The 26,877-nt window shown below is 55.7% G+C and overlaps 1 protein-coding gene across 10 annotated transcripts; it reads right to left on the bottom strand.

Annotated features, from left to right (window-relative positions):
- Window positions 1-1,764: 1,764 nt before the first annotated feature.
- Window positions 1,765-26,863, bottom strand: NADSYN1 (NAD synthetase 1). Of its 10 annotated transcripts, XM_043924085.1 has the most exons (22): window positions 26,662-26,716; window positions 25,517-25,577; window positions 25,002-25,084; window positions 23,333-23,449; window positions 19,300-19,353; window positions 18,799-18,888; window positions 16,523-16,574; window positions 15,969-16,057; window positions 15,689-15,806; window positions 14,813-14,944; window positions 11,342-11,416; window positions 10,374-10,498; window positions 9,697-9,745; window positions 8,829-8,931; window positions 8,222-8,390; window positions 6,936-7,071; window positions 6,086-6,192; window positions 5,415-5,546; window positions 5,008-5,077; window positions 4,585-4,713; window positions 3,804-3,980; window positions 1,765-2,031 (listed from the first exon to the last, which is right to left on the bottom strand). In XM_043924085.1, coding segments are annotated over exons 4-22 (1,860 nt in total). In that variant the 5' UTR covers window positions 23,335-23,449; window positions 25,002-25,084; window positions 25,517-25,577; window positions 26,662-26,716; the 3' UTR covers window positions 1,765-1,980. The 10 variants fall into 10 exon arrangements, 8 of the variants coding, with proteins under 8 accessions (XP_043780020.1, XP_043779974.1, XP_043779967.1 ...); XM_043924039.1 differs by lacking the exon at window positions 25,002-25,084 and having other exon boundaries at window positions 26,662-26,863; XM_043924032.1 differs by lacking the exons at window positions 25,002-25,084; window positions 26,662-26,716 and adding an exon at window positions 25,855-26,037.
- Between the last annotated feature and the right edge of the window lie 14 nt (window positions 26,864-26,877).

The following is a 26,877-nucleotide window of genomic DNA, read 5'->3' on the forward strand; positions in this document are numbered from 1 at the left end:
TTGGTGACTCATATGTAGAAACTCCATGCTGATGCAGTTTGCAAATATTCCTGGGGATTCTCAGGAATTCCTGGGGTTCCAGCAGAATGGGGACTGAGCTGTACTGCTCTGAGCTGTACATACCTAAGCTGGACCTTCCACAAGGTCAGCAACCAGAACCCAGCTCGCTGATCCCGCCTACACCAGCCTCACAGGTGACAGCAAGATGGACGGAGGAGCCTGGCAAGCACAGTGGACAGCAGCCTCCCCAGAGGTCTCTCCCTAGGGCAGCACGTGGCAGGGTCAGGGATGACGCCCGCACAGGCTGGCCCTGGGTGCACGTGAAGCCTTCCCTGGTGGCACGGGACAAGCTACAGGAGGACCTACATCCCTGCAGGTTGAGGTCCTCAGAATGACAATCACAACAACCAGGACTAGTGGTAAAGAACCCCCCCGCCAATGCAGGAGACATAAAAGATGCAGGGTCAGGAAGATCTCCTGGGGGCGGGCATGGCAACCCACTCCAGTGTTCTTGCCTGGAGAATCCCCAAGGACAGAGGAGCCTGTCGGGCTACAGTCCATGGGGTCGCAAAGAGTCAGACACTTCTGAGCAACTAAGCATGCATGCAGGAAACAGAATGAGGGAAACGGGCTGGTTTACAGTGCGAAGAACCATAAGCAAGACAGAAGAAGAAAAGAAAAAGGGCTGCTTTGCAAAAACTGCTGCAGACTGCAAGGGCGCGTGACCGGTGGGGACAGTCACTCTAGAACCACCCTCCATCCCTAGCACCGCCTCTGTTCTCACCTGAAAAATTCTCCTGCAGCTCAGGTGAGACTTAGGAGACGCCACACAAGGGCCAGAGGGGCTGGGGGAAGTGCTGGCTTCAAGAGGAGGGTTTAAAAACCACATCCTCTGTGGGGTGCAGAGAAGGCAACCCTCCCCCACTGTTGGTGGGAATGGAAATTGGTACAGCCACTCTGGAGGACAATATGGAGGTTCCTTAAAAAAAAAAAAAAACTACTAAAAATAGAGCTGCTATATGATCCAGCCATCCTACTCGTGGGTGGTTGTTCAGTCACTAAGTCGTGTCCAACCCTTTGCAATCCCATGAACTGTAGCACACCAGGCTTCCCTGTCCTTCACATCTCCCAGAGTTTCCTCAAACTCAAGTCCATTGAGTCAGTGACGGCATCCAACCATCTCACCCTCTGCTGCCTCCTTATCTGGAGGAAACTCTAACTCAAAAAGTCACACGTACCCCAATGTTCCTTGCAGCACTATTCACAACAGCCAGGACATGGAAGCAACTTAGATGTCCACCGACAGATGAATGGATAAAGAGTATGCGGTGCACACACACAATGGAATACTACTCGGCCACAGAAAAGACGGAAATGATGCTGCGGGCAGCAGCGCGGGTGGACCTGAGTGAGGTCAGACAGAGAAAGACAAACATCACATGACGTCACTTAGACGTGGGATCTGAACTGCGACACGAACGAACCTCTCTGCCAAAACAGAACAGACACAGAGGACAGACTTATGGCTGCCAGCCGGGAGGGGCTCAGGGGAAGGTGGAGTGGGAGGCTGGGGTCGGCAGATGGGAACATTTACATGTGTTCTCAGAACGGATAAGCAACAAGGTCCTACAGCACGGCACAGAGAACAGTGTTTGATATCCTACGATCTCCTCTAATAGAAAAGAATATTTTAAAAAAGATGAAAGTATGCATATATACATAAAACTGAATCACTTTGCTGTCCTGCAGTAATTAACACAACACTGTAAATCAACAATATGTATTTCAATTAAAAATTCATTAATTAATTTTTTTAAAAATTAATTAAAAACTAAAAATAAAATCGCATCCTCTTTCTTTCAGCCTTTTTAAAAATGGAACTAGACGGTATGGATCCCTCTCCTTGAAATACGTCAGAAGGGGCTCCACTCCCGCTCTTGGTCACCAGCGGGCAGGGAGCCCTCCACACAGGGCCCGGCCTCAGTCCACGCCATCCAGCTCCTGCTGCGGTCTCCCCTCCAGCTGGAGGACCTAGGAGAGAAGACACGGTGTCATCATGAGGGCCGGGACAGCCACGCTGCTGAAACACACTGATCCACCTCCAAAGAGGGTCACAGTCATGGGACTGAGAAAGCAGGTCTGCACACTGCATCTGCAGGGCAAGGAAACCTGGGAGGGATCCTGAGTCTGGAAGGACGTGTGCTGGCCGGGGGTCGGGGCGGGCAGGGGTCACTGCTGGGCTAGAAGGTCACAGCAAGCCCATCTTCACCGAGCTGTGTTTTCCTGCATGTGCGGATCTTCCAGCTGCTGTCTCTGAACCCCACGCCTGAGTGCATCTTGGTGGGAGCCAAGCCCTGCCCCTCACTAGTTCTTCGTGGGGAGGGGGTGTCCATGGCACGTGGGGTGCTCAGCAGCATCTCTGGACTCTGTCTGCTAGACGTGGGGATACAGACCTCACCCTGGGCGGGATAACCGTCTCTGGACATGGCCTGACGCCCCCTGGAGGAGGGTTGCAGCCACGTAGTGTTGCTTGGCTCCCATCTCAGTCTGCACCTCCTCATGGATGCTCCCCTCTGCCCCACCCCGTGGTCCTTCAGCTCAACGCAGCTCTTATTGTAAAAGGAAAGAAGCTTTGGGATTTATTACAACTCTTCACTAAAGCAGGGGTCCCCAACCCCCAGACTATAGACCAGCGCCAGTCCACGGCCTGTTGGGAACCAGGCTGCACAGGAGCTGAGCGGTGGGTGGGCAAGCGAGCGAAGCTTCGTCTGCCCCCCATCAGTCACGTTACGCCTGAACCATCTCCCCTGCCCCCCATCCCTGGAAAAGCTGTCTCCCATGAAACCGGTTCCTGGTGCTAAAAAGGTTGGGGACCACCGCCCTAAAGAGATGTTGCCTGTTATAGGTAAGGGCTCATCTCCAGGAACCCTGCCTCCCAGGTAAGGAGCACCAAGCTAAAATACCTTTGTTTAGCTCACGGGAAACACTCTGACCAGACCCACCTGTGAGTGACTGCAAGGGAGGAGGAAGTGAGCCAGCAAGTGTTTGACTTTCTCCCTCCCCTCTTAGTATAAAAGGAGCCTGGATTCAGACTCAGGCAAGATGGTTCATTGGGACGTGAGTCCCTCATCTTCTCCGTCTACTGGCTTTCCCAATAAAGTCACTATTCCTTATTTCAGCAACTCATCTCTCGATTTACTGTCATGCATCAAGCAGGACGAGCTTGGACTCAGCAACATTATCACCATTTATCACTTTCATGGATCCCGTGTTCACTCATCAGCCGTCTTTCTCCTCCCATCACCTTCACTGCGGAAGGGCTGCCTCGAACTTGCCTCCATCACAGAACAGGGAAGGACCTAGACTTGCCTATTAATTTGATTTTGTTTCTCCTTCCTTTATTCCACTATTAATCAATAAGGAAAAACAGATGGTTCAGACAATGCGAAGCCAGCTGGACGCCCCAGTAGTCTAGAAATCACAGTGGTTGGTCTCACACTGACCGCGTGATGGAGCCGCTAATTTTAGCATCCTTAGTAGAGCCCCAAACAGCGCATGCCAAGCTCTGATGGACCTGAAACATACTGGGCACTTGGCAGAAAGCAGGACAATAAAAAAAATGCCACCGTGTACAGTAACCATGGACAGGGAAGTCCGTCGGGTCACAAAGAGTCGGACACGACTGAGCGACTGAACATTGAAAAGCTTTTCAGTCCTCCGTGGAGACGAGCAGGTGGAGGAGACAAGCTGGTATTCCCTCGACAGACGTCTAACAGGGAGAGAAACCATTTCCCCCGGTTCACCTGGTTTTCGATGCAGCGGAACTGCCAGGGCCAGCGGGTGTTGTACAGAAACGGCCGCAGGTCGAACCTGTTGTCATCCGGGCTGTAGCTCTCGGCATGGTACGCGGGCGTCAGCGTGGTCATTTTGTGTCTGTTCATGGAATACTTGGAGAAAAACCGCTTCACTTTGTCGGCCACCTGGGAGGCGAGGGGCGCACAGGGCCTGGTGTTAGCAAAGCCGGGAAGCCCCCGGGCCAACGTTCTCAGCAGCATCGCTCAGGCCAGTTAACAGCCTGCCCCCAGCATCCCCAGAGCGCTACCGTGGGACCTCCTCAAAGGCAGGAGCAGAACAATGCTGCTGCTCGCGCTAGAGCAGCTGAGTGAGCTGTGAGGATGCGGGTTCCTGACTCCAGCATCCTGGAAACTGCATCAGGAGACCTGGGCAGGCGTCCCAGGAAGATGTATTCCTATTTCGTGAGGCTTCCAGGTGGTTCTGCAGGGACTGCCCAGTCTGTGGGCTTCAGCCCTAACGAGCCTGACCACTAGGGAAAAAGAAGCCATATTCTGACCTCGGAGTTCGCCCTCTGTCCCCCAAAGAGGGAAGGAGCTTGCTTGTTGTGACGGGGTCCAGCCCCACTCAGATAAGCTCAGTCGGGGCTGCGGGAGGGCTGAGAACGGGGCCGTGGTTCCTCACGGAGTGCTCTCCTCCTAAAGCCACATGGTGGCCACCTGCTCCGGAGCCAGACCCACCCACAAGGTGACCTCACCTGCCGACTCCCCGAGGGCGCTGGGCACGCCTCACCTGTCGGGGCGAGCAGGTGTCCTTCCACATGTTGAGGAGTTTGCAGAACATGCTGTAGGGGCCCGTCTTGGCGACCTTCCGGAGCCTCCCAAAGACGGACAGCTCGGCGTACGTCATCCCCATGTCTTCCTGGGGACGAGAGAGATGTGTCTCACGAGTGACAGCAGGTCAGCGCTGGGGGGACAGCCTGAAACCTCTGCTGGAGATGGAACCAAGCCCCCCAGCTCCACCTCCTCCCGGCCCCAACCTCGAGAGACCTGAATCAAACATCAGAGGTCAGCAATGGATGATGCTGAGCTCTGGACTCGCAGCCGGGGCCCCAGTGATGGAGCATGCTTGTTCGGGGGCAGACAGGAGGCCACGCAGGAGCCCCGGAGCGGGGAGGTGGCAGAGGAGGTGCAGGGACAAAGCCAGCACGGTTACCTCGTCGGTCTGGGACACCCGCCCGTGGGCCAAGGGCTCCAGCTCAGCTGTGGCCGGTGCTGCCAGGATGCTGCGGTCAGGGCACACAGAGGTCGGTCACAACAGCTGGGTGTTACCGCGACAGACACCATGCAAGTGCGGAGATGGGAAGCGCTGCCTTTCCAGCCTCTCGAGGGGCAGAGGGAGGCGGTGGCTGCCGGATCTGGCCACAGCCAGGGTGGCAGCAATGGGAAGGAAGCGGGTACCTGGTCTTGGGGCCCGAGTGCCCTTGGAGGCCTGACTGCTTCCATTAGGCGATGGGCGCTACGGAAGGTGGCTGAGGGGGACAGGGCGGCCGGGGCTGTGCTGAGAAGTCGCGTACCCAGAGGCCCACGGGCACAGCTGTGGCCTCGCGGGCGCACACACACCTCTGCAGGGCGGAAAGCTGGAAGCGTTCCATGCAGAGCTGGACGAAGGCTCTCAGGTCCGTCTTGCTGATCCCGCCGATGGGGTTGATGTCGGCGCTGGAGCAGTCGTACTTGGTCAGGTAGCCGAGGAGGCTGCAGTCGGAGAAAGGACAGGTGGTTTTGAGGCAGCAGACCTGGGAACTTCAGACTCCGAGAACCTGGGGGGCCTGGCCGTCTGGCCCCTGGGCACCGGGACATGCCTTCTTCCGGGGCCCTGGAGCCAGAGCTTGGCCGACTCGAGGGTCTCAAGAAGTCTGATGGGGCAGACTGGGGAAGGGGCAGGCGCTGTGGATGGCCGAGGAGGGGTATCCAGCAAGCCAGAGGGTCAGTTTGGGGGATGACCAGTGCCAGCCACAAGTGGGGCTCCTTCAACCAACCCTGAGGTGGGTGTAAGGTCACTCCCTCTCCCATTAAACAGAAAGCTGACGGTACAAACAGGGTCCGGTCTGTGGGCAAGGGTCAGCATTTCCAGGCCAGGAGAGATGGCCGTTTTCATCTGACCCCTGCGCCTCTTCCGCCCCTCGACTGCTCCCAAAGGTGCACCCAGAGCTGCAGCGGAGTGAGCGGGGCACAGACCACAGGAGTGGCCTCGGGTGGAGCGGGGTCTCCTCCAGCCTGGGGGCCGCACACACCTCTCGTCCACATTGGCGGATCCTAGCACGAGAAGCCCGCCGGGGGCGCCGCGAGACCAGAGACTCAGCTGAGCAAAGAGGTAGGCGACGACCATCCTCACCCGCGCCTGGCCCACAGGAGCGGGCGTCACCGTGCAGGCCGGGGCTGGGGCACGCACGCTAACACCACCTCCCCGCACCTCGGAGAGCAGGAACGCTTAAGTGATGCAGGAGCCTCTAGAGGCCAGAGAGCCGGAGCCCATGGTCCCTGCCCCGAGGGCTCCTGCACTCAGCAGGGAGGGACCAGAGCCCGGGGTGAAAGCTGGGCAGCGGGGAGACTGGGCTGCAAAGCCAGCGGGAGAGACCTCGGCCCCTCTGGCCAGTCCCTGCACCCCAGGGGAAGGCCACCAGCAATCGCAGGAAGGGGATGGAGACAGGGCAGACCGCAGCAGACACAGCCCACGCCCCCTCTCTCCCTGCACGGACCACCCAGGGTCCAGCTCCCCTGTAGCCGATCCCCGAAGACGCAGAAGACACACACCCTCGTACACACTCACACCTCATGCTCACAGACTCTCACGCTGATGCACACTCACACACACACGTGCTTTCACCCCACACACTCACGCACACTCTCAGATATCCCACCCCCTTACCCTTGCACACTTACCTATTCCTGGGCACACACCTGTGCACACTCTCACCCTCATACCCCCCCTGCACCTCTCAGGCACACACACGCAGACCCCCATCCTTATCCAGGAGGCTGCATGCTCCGCGTCTCTAAGAGGCGGGCTGCTTGCGGACCCCAACGCCGGCCGTCCCCTGGGTTCCCTGCGGTCCCCGCGTGCGGACGAGGTGGGGGGCGCACCTGCACGTTCTGCAGAGCCAGGTTCTCCCGGCCGCTCCCTCCGTGAACCGCAAACCGAGGGCTCGTGCCCGTCACCAGGCTGAAGATGCCCACGAGCGCCTTGACCGCTGGGTCGATGCTGAGACCGATGTGGTGGCTGGAAGGAGAATGGGCGGGCGTGCAGTGACAGAAACACACAGGGCACGGAGCGCGCCGCCTTCAAGGGCACCGTCCGGCAGCGCTGAGCACATTCATGACGTGCCGCCACCACCTCCAGCTCCAGAACCTTCCAGCGGCCCAGGAGACCCTGTGCCCACGAGCGGTCCCTCCCCAAGCCCTCCTCTTCCAGCCCCTGATGACCATGGACACCCTTTCTGTGTGTGTGTGTGCATGCGCACTCAGTCGTGTCTGACTCTTTGTGACCCCATGGACCGGAGCCTGGCCAGGCTCCACTGTCCACGGAGTTTTCCAGGCAAAAATACTGGGGTCAGTTGCCATTTCCTTCTCCAGGGGATCTTCGCAACCCAGGGATCGAACCTACATCCCTTTTGTCTCCTGCACTGGCAGGCGGGTTCTTCACCACTGAACCACCAGGGAAGCCCTGAGATCTGCCTTTTCTGGACCTTTCGTAGAAATGGAATCACACAGGACCTGTCCTTTCGTGTCTGGCTTCTTTCACTGAACCTGATGCTTTCGGTTCACCCAGGTGGCAGCCTGTGTCAGCGCTTCCTTCCTTTTTTAGGCTGAGAAGCACCCCCGTGTGTGACCAGACCACATCATGATTCACTCCTCAACTGCTGATGACGTGTGAGCTGTGACCATGCTGTGTGGACACGAATGTGTAAATACTTGCTCATGTCTTTGCTTTCAGTCCCTCTGCCTGGGGGCAGCATTGCCGGTAGGGGGCAGCTTTTAGCTGAGCTCTGCTTACAGAATGGGCAGCTCCTCATCTTTCCTTTGGAGGCAGAACAGATGGAACGTTCTGAACGGAACCAAGTCTCCCTGAACAGAAAGATGCACCCTCCTGCACCTGTGTCTGGTACAGTGGCCCCCGAGAAAGGAGGAGGAGGGCAGGGGGCTGCACCCCCAGAGCGGCGAGGGGCTCCCGTGTTCCCACCTGGAGTGCATCAGTCTGCTCCTGGGAAGGATGGAGGGGAAGGGGGAATCTCAGACATGGAGAAGATCTGGGGTGAAGCTGAAGGGAAAGCTGCTCGCCTCTGGGGTGCTCAGTGACCCACCAATGGGGTCTCAGGGGATCTTCCCGTGGTCCCCGCCAGCCGCCGGGCCCAACACCAGGGACCAGCTACCTTCCGATCTGCTGGGCCAGCTCTCGGGCCCTGTCACAGGTCTCCCGGGAGGAGTTCTCGCTGGCCATGTAGCAGGTGGTCAGGACGCGGCCGCAGAGCTCCCGGGGGTCCTGGGGGGTGTAGCTGGGCTGGTTCACGATGGTTCGGACGTCAGCCAGCACCTCTGGATCTGAAACCGGCGGGACAGAGGGCACACGCTGTGAGTCCGGCGCCTGCACCACCTGGACCCGCTCCGCCGCCCGGCAGTCTCGCTGGATGACCCCACAGTGCCCGTTTCTCAGCTGCGGACGCTTCGGGAATGGCCGACGTCGTCCCTCACGGAGGCAGGGTGTGAACCTGGGCTGGCCTGACCCCAGGGCCCTGTGCTTCCCTCCCGGCCAGGCAGCAGCAGGCACCCTGTGGGCTTGATGGACCTGGCCACGTGGGCCTGAGGCCCTGGAAGGGACTTTAGCGGCCTTGCTGTGCCCAGGTCCCGAGACTTGGGGTGACGCTGGGACATCTGAGCATGCCCCCCACCACGATGCCCAGGAGCTGGGTTTGCCCCTCTGCTCCTCCCGCAGGCTGAGCCCCCGCCCCGGAACGTGCTTGGGCCCCAGGCATCACCTACTTCCACGTTTCACAGCCTCGCAGACCTGGCGGCACATGGAGTAGACCAGACAGGCAGTGGCCGCGCTGTCCACCCCGCCGCTCAGGGGAAGGAAGAACCCCGCCTGGAATAGGCCAACCAGACGGCGGCGTGAGTGGAGCCTCACGCCCAGCAGTGAGCCCGGTTCCCCCGGCAAAAACGAGCACCCACAAAGTGCTCTCCCCGGGGGAGGGGAAGGGAGCCCTGCACGTTCCACAAGGCGAACGGAGCTCCACCGTGGAGGGCCCAAAGCTGCGTCTCCGCCGTGAATTACAGACGCGCACGACCACACAACTAGTCTTGTAACTCGGGGTCATCAGACAGGGCCCCAAAGACGGAGCCAAACCTCAGTGTGACCTTGGCCAGGGTAGCCGAGGCTCCTGACTGAGGCAGAGTCAGGAAATGTTTGCATGAAGAAATACCGGTCAGGGCTTCCCCGGTGACCCAGGAGTTAAGAATCTGTCACGCAATGCAAGGGATGCTGGCTCGACCCCTGGTCTGGGCGGACTCCGCCTGCCGCAGGTCACCTAAGCCTGTGTGCCACATCTACTGAGCTCACACTCGAGAGCCCAGGAGCCGCGACGGCTGAAGCCCGTGTGCCCTCGAGCCCCGGCTCCACAGCTAGAGAAGCCAGCACAGTGAGAAGCCCACACACTCAATTGGAGAGCAGCCCCCCGCTCGCGGCAACTAGAGAAAGCCCGTGTGCAGCAGCAAGGACCCACCACAGTCAGAAAGCAAATTAAATAAATCCATCTTAAAAAAAAGTCACCAGCATGCCACAGGGTCAAACGCAAACCCACTGCAGAAGGATTAAAGGGGGCTGGCCAGACCCGCCCCCCCAACATCGTACCTGTCGGCTGCGTCTTAAGAAGTCCCAGAGCCAGCACGCGGGTCCCAGGCTGGGGAACGGTGGGAAGCATGAGGCTGGCTAGCCGCCTCCCTGGTTCGCAGCTCACCTGGGGGCAGGTGCCCAGGTGGACGCTGGGCCGGTGGGTGGCACCAGCACGCTGCCCCCGGCTGCTTTCAGCCTTTCGAGGGAATGAGTGCATCTGAAGCCTCAGAGTGGCCCCCAGGAGGTAGAAGCGATCATTGGTCCCGTGGCGGAGATGGAGACACGGAGAAGCAAGCCCAGTGTCTCTATGCCCGAGGGCCCGGGGCAAGGCAGGCGGGCTGGGCGTGGGGCCCGCGGTCTAGTTACAGTGTCGACTGCAGGCCCTGAGACCAGGGCGCAAGGCCCCCAAGCGGCCACTTGGCAGCGCAGCGGGGGACGGAGGGAGTGGCCCGGGAAGGACAGTGTGCCAGTCGCTCAGTCGTGTCCGACTCTTTGCAACCCCGTGGACTGTAGCCCGCCAGGCTCCTCTGTCCATGAGATTCTCCAGGCAAGAAGGAGTGGGTTGCCACGCCCTTCTCCGGGGGATCTTACTGACCCAGGGATCAAACCCGTCTCCCACATCGCAGACGGATTCTTTACCATCTGAGCCACCAGACCCCGCCTCTACCCCCTCCCTTGCACACCAACAGCCCCACCTGATCTCCTCGGCAGGGCTGTGGTATTTCCACTCGATGGGCTCAGACACAGGCTCCAGCAGGTCCTCGTGGCAGGAGAGGGCGAAGTCCACCTTCACGCGGGGGTAGGGGCTCACCCTGCTGGCCTGGGGAGGACACCCCCCTGAGGGCCTGAACCCATACAGGTCCCCGGGATGACTGCAGGGGGGACGCTACACGGCCCAGAATCCCGGTGGGGACCCTTCACAGCCACCAGGACGGCCAGGACACAGATGGGTGTAGCAAACGCTGGCGGGATGTGGGGATCTGGAACGCTCGCACAGCGCCGGGGAGACGCGAGACGGAGAAGTGACTGAGGACAGTCTGGCAGGACCTCCCACCATTAAACAGAGAATCACCACAGGACCCCACAGGCCAGCCCCAGGTAGATAACAGAAGACATGCAAACATGTCCACAGATGCCTGGCACAGGCCCTCAGCAGCACCGTCATCATGGACAGAGCAGAAACGGCCCAATTGTCCACCGACGGGTGAATGCACACACAGCATGTGGGCTGCCCATGCAGTGGAATGTTACTCAGCCATAAAAAGGAGTGAAGAACTAGCACACACCTCAGCACGGATGAACCACAAAACACTACCCTCAGTGAAAGAAGTCAGCTGCAGAAGGCCACATGTTATATCATTCCATTTATATGAAATGTCCAGAACTGGCAAACCCATAGTGTCAACACAGACCGTGGTTGCCAGGGGCCCCGAGGGGGGTGAATGAGACAACTCATGGGTCCAGGGTTGTTTCAGGTGATAAGAACATTCTGACCCTGATTGTGGTGATGCTGCTCAACTCCACAAATATACTGAAAACCACTGCATCATGTGCTGAAGTCAGTGAATTATAGGGTATGGGAACGACATTTCAGTGAAGCTGTTATTAAAAATATTTCCCCGTCTTTGATGAGCATCCTATGGGTGTGTTTATAATCGCTTACCGCCAGGTTTCGAGATGAAATCTCTGCCCTGTAGCTTCTGATGTCCTCCAAATCCAACGTGGCAGTGAGGACTTCCTAGAGAAGGGGGTTTCAAAGAAAAATCGTGATTGCCTATTTTTTCCCTCACACTCTGTTTTCAGAGGTATGCCACGTTACACAATGAGTCCCGCCTTCTAAGGCAGGCACTGGGGGCCTGGGCGGGGGGGCACCACTGGTGGCCCAGCCAAAACCCTCCCCTCTTGTCACTGCCGCCAGAATTTCTGTTGAACTGACACACTGCTGATGAGACACAATAAATGTCTGTTGGGAGCTTTTGAGAAAGTTTCTTAAAAAGACACAGGGAGAGCAAGGGCCCTCTTTCTGCCTTTGAATGTGGTTGTATGAAGATGGGATGGCTGGAGCTGCTGCAGCCATCCTGTGACCATGAGGCAGCTGACAGTGAAGCCGACACAGAGGAAGGCCCAGCTGGAGAGTGACAAGGGGATGGAGCCAGAGCCCCAGCAATCATCACACAAAGGTCCCAGCCCAGACGTGCTGCATGTGTTCCAGGACATGATGCTTCATTGCCTTTGAATCCAGATGGGATGGAGGTTCTGCCACTTGCAACCAATAGCAGAAAACAGAAAAGTTTTAACTCAGAGATATTACTCCTTTCTTTATGAAAAAAATCCTAACCAGATCATACTACTAGGCTATTGTCTCACACATGCAGGTGAAGGACAGCAGGAACTACTTCTGAGGGGGACCCAGGGTGGCCGGGCCCCTGCTCCTGCTGCTGGCAGTGGGCAGCCGTCTATGCCAACACCAAGCCTAACCCAAGATAGAAACGCCTGTGAAGAGACAGAGAGCAGAGAACTCCCACATCCACCAGTCCTTCTGTCATTTCCCAAGTGCTGGCCACGGAAGCCACCAGGCTGCTCCTGACGAAGCCACAGAAATTGGGATGACCCCAGAGGAGTGAACCCTTCCTGAGAGGAAGGCCCCAGTCCACTTTTCCTGGAGCTAGGTTAGCTTCACACAAAGGCCGGGTCGAGGCCCTGAGAAGCACGTGTCCTCGAGAAGGTCCACGGACCAGAGAGGTGGCAGAACCAAAGGGCGCTGCCGACACCCCAGGGCGGTGATGCCACCTCTGCCAGGAGCACTCAAATCAGAGAACTCTGGCTCAGGGGCCCCCCTCGGGGGTGTGGGGCCACGGTCCCCAGGTTATAGTGTGGCGAACAATCACCGGGGCGCTTGGTGAAATGGGGGCTCCTGGGGGGCCTGGAACCTGCAAGCCACCTGCCCACCTGCTCATCCAGGTACAGGCAAACCCCGAAACTCACTGCCAGTCAGTCCCGCCACCAAGTACCTGTGGCCCGGACGTCTGGCCAAGAGTCCTGGCCAAGCGGACCTGCGCTGAGGCATGTCTGGAGCAGACGAGCGCCTGGCCGTCCACATGGACCTCACCTGCACCTCCAGAGGCCTTCCGTCTTAATCAAGGTTAACACTGAACGGCAGGAGGCCTCTGGGGACCCCGCCACCGGGAAGGCAAGGTCTGGGGACTGTGCTCATTCCCACTGGGAAGGCAGGATCAGGGTCCCCATGGTCTGGGGACCATTTGCAGGGAACTGGCTTCTTCCAGCTGCTAGGGCCAGACTGTCAAACCCTGGGCTTCGTTCTGAGCAAGAAATACCATGAATTCGTTCCAAGGTTCCTTTCCTCAGTCCATTCCGAAACTGAAGTTTCATTTCATAACCACTTCCTTGCCGACAACCCCAGTGAGACCGCGCAAGTCTGTGAAACGGGGAAGCAACAGACATCGCATCAGAGGGTCCTGGAGAAATTCTTATTCGGAGACACCCGCTTGTCTTGCTGTGACAGAGAAATCCCCAGAAACCCTTTTTTGTCCTGCTGCTACCTGCTTCTGTGAATAAGCATTTCCAACATTTGCTTCCAAAAACCCCAAAAAGACAAGACGAGACATGCCGTGTGAAGCCTGTACTGACCACCTGAGCCCAGTCACAGCAACTCTTTTTGGCAGAACTGAAAGTCACTTTGTGTTGTGTTTGCAGATTTGGAATCGATTTCCATTTGGGGGCAATAACAGTCATTTTCTTTCTTGGAGGCTTAAAAAACTCTCGAGAGCCACACAATTCTCTTTGTTGTTGTTCAGTCACTAAGTTGTGTCCGACTCTTTGTGACCCCATGGACTGTAGCATGCCAGGCTTCCATGTCCTTCACCGGTGAATCTCCCGGAATTTGCTCAAACTCAGGTCCATTGTGTCGGTGATGCTATCTAACCATATTATCTTCTGTCATCCCCTTCTCCTCCTGCCTTCAATCTTTCCCAGCATCAGGGTCTTTTCCAAAGAGTTGGCTCTTCACATCAGGTGGCCAAAGTAGCTTCAGCTTCAGCATCAGTCCTTCCAGTGAATATTCAGGACTGATCTCCTTTAGGATGGACTGGTTGGATCTCCTTGCAGTCCAAGGAGTCTTCTCCAGCACCACAGCTAGAAAGCAGCAGTTCTTCAGCCCTCAGCTTTCTTTATACTCCAAATCTCACATTCATACATGACCACTGGAAAACCATAGCTTTGATTAGACAGACTTTTGTTGGCAAAATGATGTCTCTGCTTTTTAATAAGTTGTCCAGGTTGGTCATAGCTTTTCTTCCAAGGAGCAAGCATCTTTTAATTTCATGGCTGCAGTCACCATCTACAGTGATTTTGAAGCCCCCCAAAATAAACTCTCTCACTGTTTCCATTGTTTCCCCTTCTATTTGCCATGAAGTGATGGGACCGGATGCCATGATCTTAGTTTTCTGAATGTCGAGTTTTAAGCCAGCTTTTCTCTCCTCTTTCACTTTCATCAAGAAGCTCTTTAGTTCCTCTTCACTTTCTGCCATAAGGGTGGTGTCATCTGCATATCTGAGGTTATTAATATTTCTCCCGGCAATCTTGATTCCAGCTTGTGTTGCCTTGACCTCTGGGGAAAATCCTCTAGGGCCCACGTGCAAGGTTCTTCGCTGCTCTGCTCCTCCCAAATGACCCCATTATTGCTGGACCATATGCGGCGTCTGCTTATTCCTGGGACTGGCTCCAGTTACCCGCCAGCCATGGGATTCTTCCCACAAGCCCATCCTCTCCTCCCTGGAGCCAGGGGCCACCCACCCTTTGGTCACTACCAAGCCCCCTCCTTCCGCAGTGCCGAGCCTCTCCTTCAGCTCCACTGCAGCCTTGTGGGGACCTCCAGGGCATGCGGGGCTGATAACCCACCATGGATCCATCCATCCAGTGCGTTGTGTGGGGGCATCCCTGTAACCTCAGGGTAGGAAACCCTCACCCCACCAAGGAGGTGAAGAGGAAGCAATCACAACCAGCAGGATCCCTCCATGGGCGGGGGAGGGCACATCAGACCCCCAGTTATGGGGAGAGCAGAGAACACAGCCTCTGAATGAGAGACCCTCCGGCCATTGCTCGGGCTGGCTCGTACCACATCATCCAGAGAGAACTGGGACCCCTGGGCAAAGATGCTGCCGTTCATGGCTATGAGGGCACAGCCGTCGTAGTATAGCCGGTCCCCGTCACACCCCTTCTGATTGGCCAGCAAGTAGATCCCGCCGTTCTAGAAAACAGAGGGGACGGCAGTGGTCAGCTCTGATCCGTCACCTTCACCCTCTGCCGGCCCAGACATGCGGAGCCTCAGGCCTCCATCCACGCAACTCTGCCGTACTAATAATCAGCGCCCCAACTCCAGCCAATAAAACACACGCCTCCAGGGAAGGCCCCACAGCTATGACGGCCTCGGCCTCCCAAGGCACCAGACATCACACAGAGCATCTACTCTCACCCCCAACAACCCTCCAAGGCGGGTGCCGCCACCTCCCCCAGGACAGAGAAGAGACGGAGCTTTGGAGAAGACAACTCCGGATTCTGCCCCCGGAAAGAGCAGACACGGCCCCTGGGGTCATGCTGCCCGCAAGAGTGGCAAACTCATGGGCATTCCCCAGGCCCGGGTGTGGTGCCAAGGGGATCCTGATTCCCGGTCACTTGTCCCGAGACCAGTGTGACGGTTGAGAGCCCAGAATCTGGACGGCTAGGGTGTGAGGCCAGAGGCCACGTGACGGTCACGTGCTGGGTGCCCTGCTCCAGAGAGCAGAGGTGGCAACAGCGCCCGCCTCATAGGGTGCTTTCCATCACTACACGAGGTCATGGACGTGGGGCCTGGGAGGGGGAGTCACAGGGGCCGTCAGCCACGGCCGGACCCAGGAGCGCCCAGCAGCCCCGCGCTCAGGCCTCACTCTGCGCTGGGCGCTGGGGTCCCGCGTGTGTGAGACACACATGCGCCCGTGTGCCCGCCACCGCCTACCTTGGTGGTGGCCATGGTCACCAGGTCCACCCGGGCGTGGGCTTTGCGCAGCATGTGGTGGCTGCCCGAGGCGTTGGTGAAGATCTCCACCCCGTCCAGGCCCATGTCCACGTGCGGGCTGCGGGCAGAGGGGGTCGAAGAGAAGAGACTCGTGTCCCCAGCCCGCAGCTCCTGGGGTGTCTTCCCTGCCCCGGGCTGAGACACCAAGATGGCTGCAAATACCCAGCCCCCTTGGGCCCCGCAAGGATGGGGATCAGAGGGTGCAGAGGGCAGGGCTAACCTGTGGGGCGTCCAGAGCTCCTCACAGACCTCACTCCCAATGCAGGTGTCCTGCGTGGAGAGGACAGCGTCCCCAAAGGGCACAGTTTCCTAGGAGGGAGACCAGAGCTCATAAGGCCCCCCGACCGTCCCGTCTGGGCCACATGCTGAGCCGGGACCCCGGAGACCACACATGGGACTCGTAGGAAGGCCGACGTTTTGTTTCAAGCCCTAATGAAACCCTCTTCCCCCGGGGAGGATTCCCAGCCCAGGGCCAGCGGGCATCTCCTCTGCCCGCCGGCCAGGGTGGTGCAGGAAGCCCCCTCCCAAGCTCCCCTGAGCCCAGCCCACGGTGTGAGCCGGAGGAGAGGAGAGGACATCACGCAGCAGCAAGGAGGCGCCCACCCCTCCATGCTCCTGGGACCCTCCCCACTTGTGACAGAAATCACCCCCCATCTGTGTTTTCCTTACATGGGCCACAGTGATGCTGTGACCCTGACCCCAAGGGTCCTGCCCCCACGGCCCACCCCAGAGGGACAGTCTGACGGACAAAGAGTTTTCTTCCCCAAGACTCACCTGCTTCGTCAGGTCCTGTAACATCCGGGGGAGAAAATACTCCTCTGTTTGCCTGGAAAGGGAACCACCACAGACCTGAGTTGGACCGTCTCAGGGAAAACACAGAATGGCACCCAGATGCAGGGCAAAGCTCAAACTGAGGGCACGGAGCCCGTGAGCTGGCAAAAGAACTGTCAGGTTTTCACACACGCTGTTGCGACCAAGTTAAGGTAAAAAGGGAAGAGCCAGGCGACTCCTTGAGGCTTCCAGGCCACGGGACACCGAGGCACTTGGGAGCTCCCTCACTGGCCCCGCCTGACCCACACTTTCATTACAGCGTCTGAGAGGCACATCGAGGGAACTGTCCGAGAAGGAGACACATTTCCCCACAGAGAAATGCGGCTGGAATTTCTGATTGAAACTCTTCAATCAGAAAGATCGCACTGCATGAAGCCAGCATGCAGAGAGAAGCCTGTATCATCACTGAAGCGATCATGTCCGAATCATGTAAGATGGAGAGAGAGTTTAATACACACCTCTGTACAAGCTATCCCAGGAAGTGAAAGTGACAGTCGCTCATTCGTGGCCGACTCTTTGCAGCTCCATGGACTGTAGCCCACCAGGCTCCTGTGTCCACGGAATTCTCCAGGCAAGAACACTGGAGTGCGTGGCCATTCCCTCCTCCAGGGGATCTTCCCAACCCAGGGATCAAACCCGGGTCTCCTGCACTGCAGGCGGATTCTTTACCGTCTGAGCCCCCAGGAAGCCCAAGCCACCCCAAGGTCCACCCTAACAGGCAGAATTCAAACACTAGGTCGTTTCCAAATCTGACCTCAAGTGGGCTGTCGCCAGATGTACTGTGAAGACACTGAATTAACTAGATTTCTTTTTGCTTTCTCAGAATTCACAAGAACCTCCTGGGAGATTTTAGTGACTTTTATTTTAGTAATTTTTTTGATAAAGATTTTTTTTTGATGTGGACCATTTTTAAAGTCTTTACTGAATTTGTTACAATATGGCTTCTGTTTTATGTTTTGGTTTTTCAGCCCTGAGGTATGTGGGATCTTAGGTCCCCAGCTGAGGATCTACCCACGTCCCCTGCACTGGAAGATGAAGTCCTAACCACTGGGCAACCAGGGAAATCCCTTAACTAAAATTTAAGAGCAGAGACATTGAGGGGATGACGCCGTGGCGCCCTCACTAATGAAGGGAACAGACGCCGCAGATGCCCTCTGACCCCCGAGCTGCCGTGGCATCCCGCGATGAGACTCAATTCACCATCGGTAGGTTTGCTCATCATCACTGATGTTGCTGTGTCAGTCCATTTTCAAGGGAGAGCCGCCCAAGGTTTCTCCCTTCATCCCCACCTCCCCCCTCGATTCACACACGAAGAAGACTGTATACAGGGCTTTTTTAGTGGTAAAGAATCTGTCTGCCAATGCAGAAGACACGGGTCTGATCCCTGATCCCGGAAGACCACATACTGCGGAGCAACTAAGCCCGAGCTCCGCAATCATTTAGCCTGGGCTCCATCCGCCCTGGAGCCCATGTGCGGCAACTACTGAGACCCGTGTGCCCCAGAACCCACGCTCTGCAACAGGAGAAGCCCGCCCACACCGCAACTAGAGAGTCGCCCCCTCTCACCACAACTAGAGAAGAGACCACACGGCAACAAAGACCCAAGAATAAATACACAAAATTTTTGAAAAAGAATGTATCTAGACGTATAACTGAGTCATTTTGCTGCTCAGAAGAAGTTAACACAAGATTGTAAATCAACTATATGCCAATAAAATGTTTAAAAATCACGTTAAAGATTTCATTGGCAATAGTGGTGACAGTGAAAAAAAATAGCAATAACTATCAAGAAGAACCCAGGGCAGGCAAACAGGGACAATTCTGTCCCAGGGGATGCTTGGCAATGTCTGGAGACATTGTAAACTGACAGAGGGATGCAGACGTATCCCCCAGTGGAGGCTACGGACATTGCTGCACACTCTTCCATGCACAGGATGCCCCCACAGCAAGACCAAGCCAGCCCCAAGGCAACAGGGCTGGAGCTGAGAAACCCTGATCTGTAGGATCAGATGTAGAATGATGGGTGATGGGTGACTGATGACTGAGCGTTTTATGTGGTGTCTGATAAACTAGCTACAGATTAACCAGCAGCATCAGGCAGCCATCACCAAATGACAGGTCCCGTGTGGGGCAGGGATGCCGGCCCGAATCTCTGTCCATCTCCCCCACGCATCCTCGGAGCGGCCACCATCCGTGCTCCCGCGCACGGACAGACTCACCGGCTCCTGGACCACGGCGTGAACCAGCGCAGCTCACGGTAGTTGCCCTCGTTCGCCAAGGCCATCTTGGGTCTGATGAGCAGGATCTTCCTACAGACAGGGAAACACGGCCGCTCCTGAGATGAGCACGCCCCACATGACACAGAGTAGCCACCAGCCCGTCCACCCTGACCGTCGATGGGGACAGAGCAGCTAAGACCTGGAGGGTGGGCACTTGCCAACAACTGATGCCCAGGGTCTGCGAACGGGACACTATTACAAGGCCGCCCTCCCAGGACTGACCTCCTGGCTGCAGAGCTGTGTGTCCCCAAACTCCACCCGTCGTCCCTGTGTCTGATGTCTGAAGGTGTCAGTGGCGACAGCCCAGGGGAGCAGTGCCACCTGCAACGCCTGCCTGCCTGGCACCCCACCCCCACGAAGGCAGCTCCAGAAGAAGCCCCTGGGGACCAAGCCCTGAGCCCAGGGGAAACGGGGGTCGCGCTGCTCCCGGCAGTCACCCACCTGTTGAGGAATATCACCCTGCAGTTATAGCGGACGTTTCGGTGCATCACAGGCCTGTGGAGAGAGGGGATGCACGTCTGCAAAGAGCGGAGCCCCACATCTGCTTTAACAGGAAGTTTCTCCCGGTCCTCTGCGGGAATCAGAAGGCCTCCTCTTCTCAAATGAAAGCGAGCAACGAACCTGAGTGTTTCTGCTGCGGCACAGACTAAATGGGAGAGTCTTCTAACTCGCGCACAAGGTCCTTCCCACTCAGGGCCTGTCCTCTCCTTCCAGGAGGTCCTCAGACCATCAGGTGGCCGCCTCCCTCCCTCTGCGCGCACCCCTGCTGGCCTCAGGGACCCGACCCCTGCACAACCCCAATTCTCTGCCATGGCATCTCTCCTGACTGAGCGCCCCCCCCACCAAGAATGCAGGGCAGGGGGACCAGCCCGGGGCGGGGGGCAGGGCAGGGGCAGGGGGTGGAGGGCACTGGACAGATCTGCTCGCCTCTCTGTCTGGACCCCTCAGGACAAACACCCTCCCCGATCACCTGGAACCTTCCTCCTCTGCAGTGGAGGGGCCAGTGCTCTGGAAGCCAGGGCACTCTGCCGGCCGCCGGCCGGGGCAGCGCCGGGCAGGGATCGCAGAGCCCAGCTCAGGGCAACAGTGCAGGAGCTCAGGGCAAAAGGCATCAGGCACCCAGGGAGGAGGGCCTTAAGGATGGATCATCAGGTAAAAAGTAATACGGCCCAGGGACAAGAGTAAAGAGGGCAGGGGTGCAAGAGGAGATGAAAGCATCCGTAAGCAGCGTGCGCTGTCAAGTCAGGTGGCCGGGTTCCAATCCCGCTTCGCACTGGCTGAGCTGAGCGGCCCCGGTTTCTCCTCTCGGAGCATTTTAAGGGGCAGGATGCAGGCGGGCTGCCTAGGCCCGGGCTCGGCACATGGATGCCACCAGCAAGCACTCCCACCATTCCGGTTTCCATTCCTCCCAGGCCAACCCAAACACAAACCCACCACGCTCACATTCATACAAAAACGTGTTCAGGGCAGGAGGTGAACATCTTTTAAACGAAAAAGAAACCCTCAGTGAATATCTGATTTCCAGCGGGAGTAAGCCTCTCAGACAAAAACAAACAAAAAGCATGACCAGAAAGATTTCAAGCTCAAAATGTAAAATTAAATAGCAAACAACAGACAAGGAAATGTATTTTTATCATATATGGGGACCGCTTGATATCGTTCATATATAAAGAACTCTTAATAAATCAGACACAAACACTTTCAATTGCTGGCAAAAGAACAAGTAAGACAGTGTCACAAATGGCCAAAAAAGAAAAAAAAAAGTTCAGTTTCATAAATCATGACAACAAATATATATGATAGCTTTTTTTAAAAAAAGTTATTGCTCACTCTAAGATTTTGTCTATTTTTTTTTTAAGTTTTCTCTATTTTGAGCTAGCCCTCTGTGATCAGTGCTAAGGGTAACATGCCTCTAACCACAGAAAGCTGGAAGAAGACTCAGTGTCTTTCTCTTGGAGGAATAAGACAATTCTAGATGGTGAATATCAGTGACATCATGGTATAACTGCTATTTTGTTCAGTGGCACTTACAGATCCAGGTAAATGTTGGATTTCAAAAGAAAAATTTCTTTTAAAAAATATTCCCCTACTAAGCAGCATCAGGTCTTAGGGGCAACACTTGGGACCTTTGGTCTTCATTGTAGTACGGGGGGGTCTTTCTTCAGTTGTGGTGTGTGTGTTAGTCACTTCAGGTGTGTCTGACTCTGCAACCCCATGGACTGGGGTTCCCCACCAGGCTTCTCTGTCCATGGAATTCTTCAGGCAAGAATACTGGGGTGGGTTGTCATGCGAACTCTTAGTTTCAGTATGGGGGATCTAGTTCCCTCACCAGGGATGAAACCTGGCCCCCCTGTATTGGGAGTGCAGAGTCTTAGCCACCGGACCACCAGGGAAGTCCCAGAAAAAACACTTTAGAATATGATTGTTAATATTTTAAGGGCAAAAAAGTAGAAAAATTAAAGTCAGATTACAAATTCAAGGCCAGAAGAGGAAAATAGGCAAAGAAAACAAACAAAAAGACAAGGGGAAAACAATAAAGAAAGAAAACACGGTGACCAGGACACCTAATAAAGTGGCAAGAATCCGTCCATGGGTGGGCTGAGTAAAGACCCCCACCGATGTCCCCATCCTGATTCCCGGGACCCGCGGACATGTCACCTCACGTGGCAAAAGGGACCCTGCTGACATCATTGAGCTACAGATCCTGAGACCAGAGATTACCCCAGACTCCCCAGGGCCCTCATCAGAACCACAGGGGTCCTTACATGAGGGAGGAGGGGGCCCGGAGGACATGTGGCAACAGAGGCAGGGGCTGCAGTGATGTGATCTCTGGCTGTGAGGATGGAGGGAGGGGCCGCGAGCTGAGGACTGCGGGCGAGCCTGGAAGCTGGACTTTAACAAGAAAACCGATTCTCCTCCAAGAGCCTCCAGAAGCAACCAGCCCCTCTGACCCATTTAGATTCGTGACCTCCGGAACCACAAGACAGGAGGGTTGTCTGGTTCTGTGTTTTGCATTTGTGGTAAGCTGTCACAACAGCACAATAGGAAACAAACATGGTCCACATATCAAGAATTATAATAGATGTGAACAAACTGGGCTAAAAATCCCTCTAGTCACTGCTTAAAAGAGATCCTGCTACACAGATGTCACAGCAGGTTGAAGTGAAGAATACATGCAAGGCTGAGGAAAAAGAAAGCAAACTCGGCTACATTCACACCATGTAACACAGAACAGAGATGCAAACAGAAGCAACACAAAGCCTGTCAGTCGGCCTGCTTACACAAAGTTGGTCACAGACACAATCTAGAATAGAACAATCCTAGGCCACAGTCCTCCCCATGTGACCTGCACTCGGGGAATCTACACCATAGGGACCTACCGGTAGGCCTCATTTTATTACAGTTTGCTTCATTGTGCTTCGAAGATACTGTATTTTTTACAAGTTGAAGGTCTGTGGCAACCCTGCGTGGAGCAGGTCTATTGATGCCATTTTCCCAACAGCTTTTGCTCACTTCCGGTCTCCAGGTCACATTTTGATAACTCTCATGATATTTCAAACCCTCCACCAGCAAAAAGATGATAGCTCATTGGAGGCTGAGAGGATAGGATTTTTTAGCAATAAAGTTTTTTGAAAGTAAGGTATGTATGTATATTTTTAGATAGAACGGTAAAATGTAAACATAACTTTTATATGTACTGGAAACTTCCTCCCTCAAATTGGTGTGACTTGCTTTATTTCTATATTTGGCTTTACGGCAGTGGAGTGGAACTGAGCTTGCAAGGTCTCAGAGGCCTGCCTGTAGACCTTGGGGCCTACAGCTATGGAACCTACACCATAGACATCGCTACATATGGAACCTGCACCATATGGACCTACACCGTATACACCTACACCTACGGAGCCTACACGTATGTATCCACACCCTCTGGAACCAGATGGCTTGTGTGTCAACACGGAATGACATGTGTGCATTCGTGCTCAGTCACTCACTTGGGTCCAACTCTGCGACCCCGTGGACTGTAGCTCACAGGCTCCTCTGTCCATGGGGATTCTCCAGGCAAGAACACTGGAGTGGGTTGCCATGCCCTCCTCCAGGGGATCTTCTCAACCCAGGGATCGAACCCACGTCTCTTACGTTCCTGCCCTGGCAGGAGGCTTCTTGCCCACGAGCGCCACCTGGGAAGCCCAGAGTGACAGGGAGCCACCCCCAAACTGACTTCTAAGTAAGGAAAATGCTACACACGAGACTGGGGGACCCCATGCTCTGACCTGTGCAAAGCGTGTTCCCACGTACACAGTAGTGCTTGGAGAAACATAAAAAATCTCCCCAAAGCTGCGTCCACCTGGGGAGTAAGGGGTCTGCAGGGCCAGGCAGGGAGCAGACGCCACATCCCCACCGCAGGGACGCCTCCGGACACAGCAGGCCCTGGAATTGGCCCTTCTCCCACGCCACCTCCCCAAGCCGCACTTACATCCCCACGTCGCAGATGATATCCTGAGTGACCGGAGACTCCAAAAGGGCCGCCAGGACCTGGAGCGAATGCAGGAGGGTGTCCGACTCGTAATAATGATCCCAACAGCCGTAGCCGCTGCAGAGGAAGGGCGAGAACAGTGAGTGCCTGGGACACAGCAGGTGGGCGTGGGGTGGGCTGGGGCAGGGCCTGGGGCCAGGCCAGGGTGACCGTGCGAGGTGCGACTCTGGCACCCGTATCTTTACAAAGCCTCCCAGGAGAGTCTATTGTTCAACCAGAGTTAGACTCACTGCTACAAAACAGAAGAAAAGAGATGTATTGTATCGGAAATTAATGGACTGGGCCCCATCCGTCGCTCCTAGTTTCAGCTACTATGAGAAGTTCTCTGTCATGTCAAAAACTGTCTGCCCTTGGATTTTTTTAAACTTTCAACGTGGCCCAAATTACACTAATCTACAAGAAAGGGATGCAAAAGAAACAAAGCTGGAAGAAGAATACTCTCTAGGCAAAGGGGCCGTGAATAACCATTCAAATGCCACTTACACAGCTACATGACTTCCTTGCGATTTACTCGAGCTTACGGCAGGCTGAATGGTGTCCCCAAAAGAGACGTGTCTATATCTTAACCTCCAGAACTTATGGCGTGCATGTGCATGCTCAGTCGTGTCAAACTCTTTGCAACCCCATGGACTGTCGCCCACCAGGCTCCTCTGTCCATGGGATTCTCCAGGCAAGAATCCCGGAACAGGTTGCCATTTCCTTCTCCAGGGCATCTTCCCAATCCAGGGACTGAACTTGCGTCTCCTGCACTGGCAGGCAGATTCTTTACCACTGAGCCACCTGGGAAGCCCTTAGAACCTGTGGATGTGACCTCATTTGGAAAGTGTCTTTAGAGATGCGAGTAAGTGAAAGATCTGGAGAGGAGATGATCCTGGCCTATCCAGGTGGGCCCTAAATCCAACGAGAAGTGTCCTTACACGAGACAGAAGGAAAACCAGCGGAGAAGAGGCAGGGGCGGGGGGCTGGAGGGGTGCAGTCATGAGACGAGGAGCTGGGAGTCAGGAGCTGGAAGAGGCAGGAAGGACCCTCCCCTAGAGCCTTGGAGGAAGCAGGACCCTACCCACACCTTGATTTTGGACTTCAGGCCTCCTGAACTGTGAAAAGAATAAATTTCTGCTGTTTTAAACCATCCAGTTTGTGAAACCGTAGTATAACAGCCCCTGAAAAAAACTAACACAATGCTCAGTGAGGTCCCAACATGGGCAGACTGGGTTGAGAGTAATTTTTCAGTGCAGGGGTCCCAGTAATGAAATGTAGAGTATTTGTAAACTACTTTTATTTTTTTTTTAATATTTATCTATTTATATATTTGACTGTGTAGGGTCTTAGTTGCAGCATGTGCGATCTTTCGTTGCAGCTTGCGGGCTCTAGAGCAAGTGGGCTCAGTAGCTGTGGCACAGGCTTAGTTGCCCTGAGGCATGTGGGATCTTAGTTCCCCAACCAAGGATGGAACCCACATCCCCTGCCTTGGAGGGCAGATTCTTAACCACTGGACCACCAGGGAAGTCCCTGTAAGCTACTTTTAAATCTTCAGAAAGTCCTTCACACTCACTACATAGCAAAAGTGATGTTAAAATGCCAAGCAAACTTTGCTGACACGAACACTAACCTCCAAAGTGACCTTTGTCATTCTTAATGCCTGGAGGAGCATTCCTCTGGGCCTCTGGTTCTGATGAGGAGGAGAGCCTGGTTCTTAGATGAAAATGAGGTCAGTGAGATGCCCTGTGTGGGATCCAGACCTGGGATGCCCTTTCCTCTCCAAGGACAGACTCCTGCTCAGAGGTTGTCACTACCTCAGCTCCTAGGCCACGTGTGAGACCAAACACCAATGCAAGGCCAGACGTCCAGCCAGCATTGACATCGGCCCTAGACTGGGAAAAGTCAGCCTCTCTACGATCTCCTGTGTTACTCAACATAGGAATCCAGGATCACCTAGGCAGGCTGGCCTGCTCTTGTCCAAGGGCATCAAGCAGGCCCACTCACGGGGCTTCTGACTGTCTGCTAGGTGGGCCTGCGTGTTCAGTTCTCAATCCCAGCCTCTCCTTCCTTGCCCTTTCAGCTGGGGGGAGCGATACAGAGGCTTCTACCCGCCCACCCTAGGGTGTCTATGCACTCTGCTCTCACCAGATTTCCAGTTCTGGTCCAAGCCTGTATCTTGCTCCTCTGTGTTTGGCAATTTCAATACCTACATGCACAGAGAGAGAGAGAGAGAAAGAAGGGCAATTTCAGCATCTACAGCTGATCCAAAGGAGGCAGATTCAGCCTTCTGCTGCCGCTGGTGTCACAAAAAACCAAAGGGCATCTCCCAGCCCCTGCTGACATGCACAGGAAGTGAGACAGAGGCGGGGCCTGCAGGGCTGAGCCTGGGCACCAAGCAGGAGGGCAGGGGTGGGGCTGGGGGAGGCACACACTGGTAGCTCAGTAACAATCAGAGAGGACTCCGTGTAGGGAGAAGGCAGGACCTGAAGGCACCAGAGACAGGTACCATCCGCCTCTGGGTTTGAGCAGCAGCTTCCAGATGCAGTCTGGGGAGGAGAGGCCGGCTGAGTGGGCGCACAATTCTGGCCACCCGAGATGACCTCTCATCAACTAGATTTGCTCTGAGCTCTGACGAAGTGAAAGCAGGTTGAGATTGAAAAAAAATAAAAGGAAGAAGGCCGAAGGCACATGGCTGATATAAGGCACCCTCACCTGAATCACCCTGTTTTTACTGTGGTTAGTGGCCCTGCTGCAGGAGGCAACTGAGGTTGGCCAGACTGCCGACAGCCCAGGGCAGCCCCACTTCAGGTGTAGAGGTCAACGGTGCAAACTTCCACTCTCAAAGGTGAGCTGGTACAGATGATAACTGTACACGGACCCCGTCACACACACACAGCGACCACACCTGGTCTCTAAGCTGGTGGCCTCACCCCTGTTCCACTTCCCTCTCTGGACTGGATTCTGCTCTATAAATGCCACATGGGACCCCAGAGGTACCCGAGGACCGGCTCACTCCAGCCTGCTCCTCTCCACCTCCAGGGCCAGACTTTTCTTACCAAGTGTACATACCACATGCCCCAGGCACTGTAACCCACCCCACCCCCCACCTCACTCAGGAGGAGGACCTGGGCACTCAGGGGCACAGGCGTGGTCATAAGATAGGTTATCTTATCTGTCCCCATACCCATGGCCACGAGTTTCTCCAGAGAAAGGCTGCGTATGCGTCACAGCAAACCTGGGTGACCAGAGCTGACCTTCGCCTGCCCACCCCACGCCGGCCCTAGACTCACTTTTTAAAATCCTTTGCAAATTGCCCTCAAAGTCCAGGGCCCATTGGTTGAGCGCACAGGTGGCCACAGTCACCTTCCGCCCCATCCTGGCTGCAGACGCCTGGGCAAAAAGGCCGGCCGGATAGTGGGACTTTGTGTCCTGGGGAGAGATGCGGCCGCGGCTCGGGTCCTTCCGGGTTGTCCCTGCAGGGACAGGCCCACAATGCTGCAGCGTCT

Source organism: Cervus elaphus, chromosome 2 (assembly GCF_910594005.1).
Source record: "Cervus elaphus chromosome 2, mCerEla1.1, whole genome shotgun sequence".
In the NCBI taxonomy this organism is placed as follows: Eukaryota; Metazoa; Chordata; class Mammalia; order Artiodactyla; family Cervidae; genus Cervus; species Cervus elaphus.

What these genes read in the sequence shown, in the direction of transcription:
- NADSYN1 (XM_043924032.1), bottom strand. Translation starts at nt 25,978, where the DNA reads ATGAGAGGTCATCTCGGGTGGCCAGAATTGTGCGCCCACTCAGCCGGC. An exon ending in TGACCATGGCCACCACCAAG is followed by an intron (nt 14,945 to 15,688) that starts GTAGGCGGTGGC and finishes TCTGTTTTCTAG; the next exon opens with AACGGCGGGATCTACTTGCT. An exon ending in CGAGGCTGTGAAACGTGGAA is followed by an intron (nt 8,391 to 8,828) that starts GTAGGTGATGCC and finishes CGCCGGTTTCAG; the next exon opens with ATCCAGAGGTGCTGGCTGAC.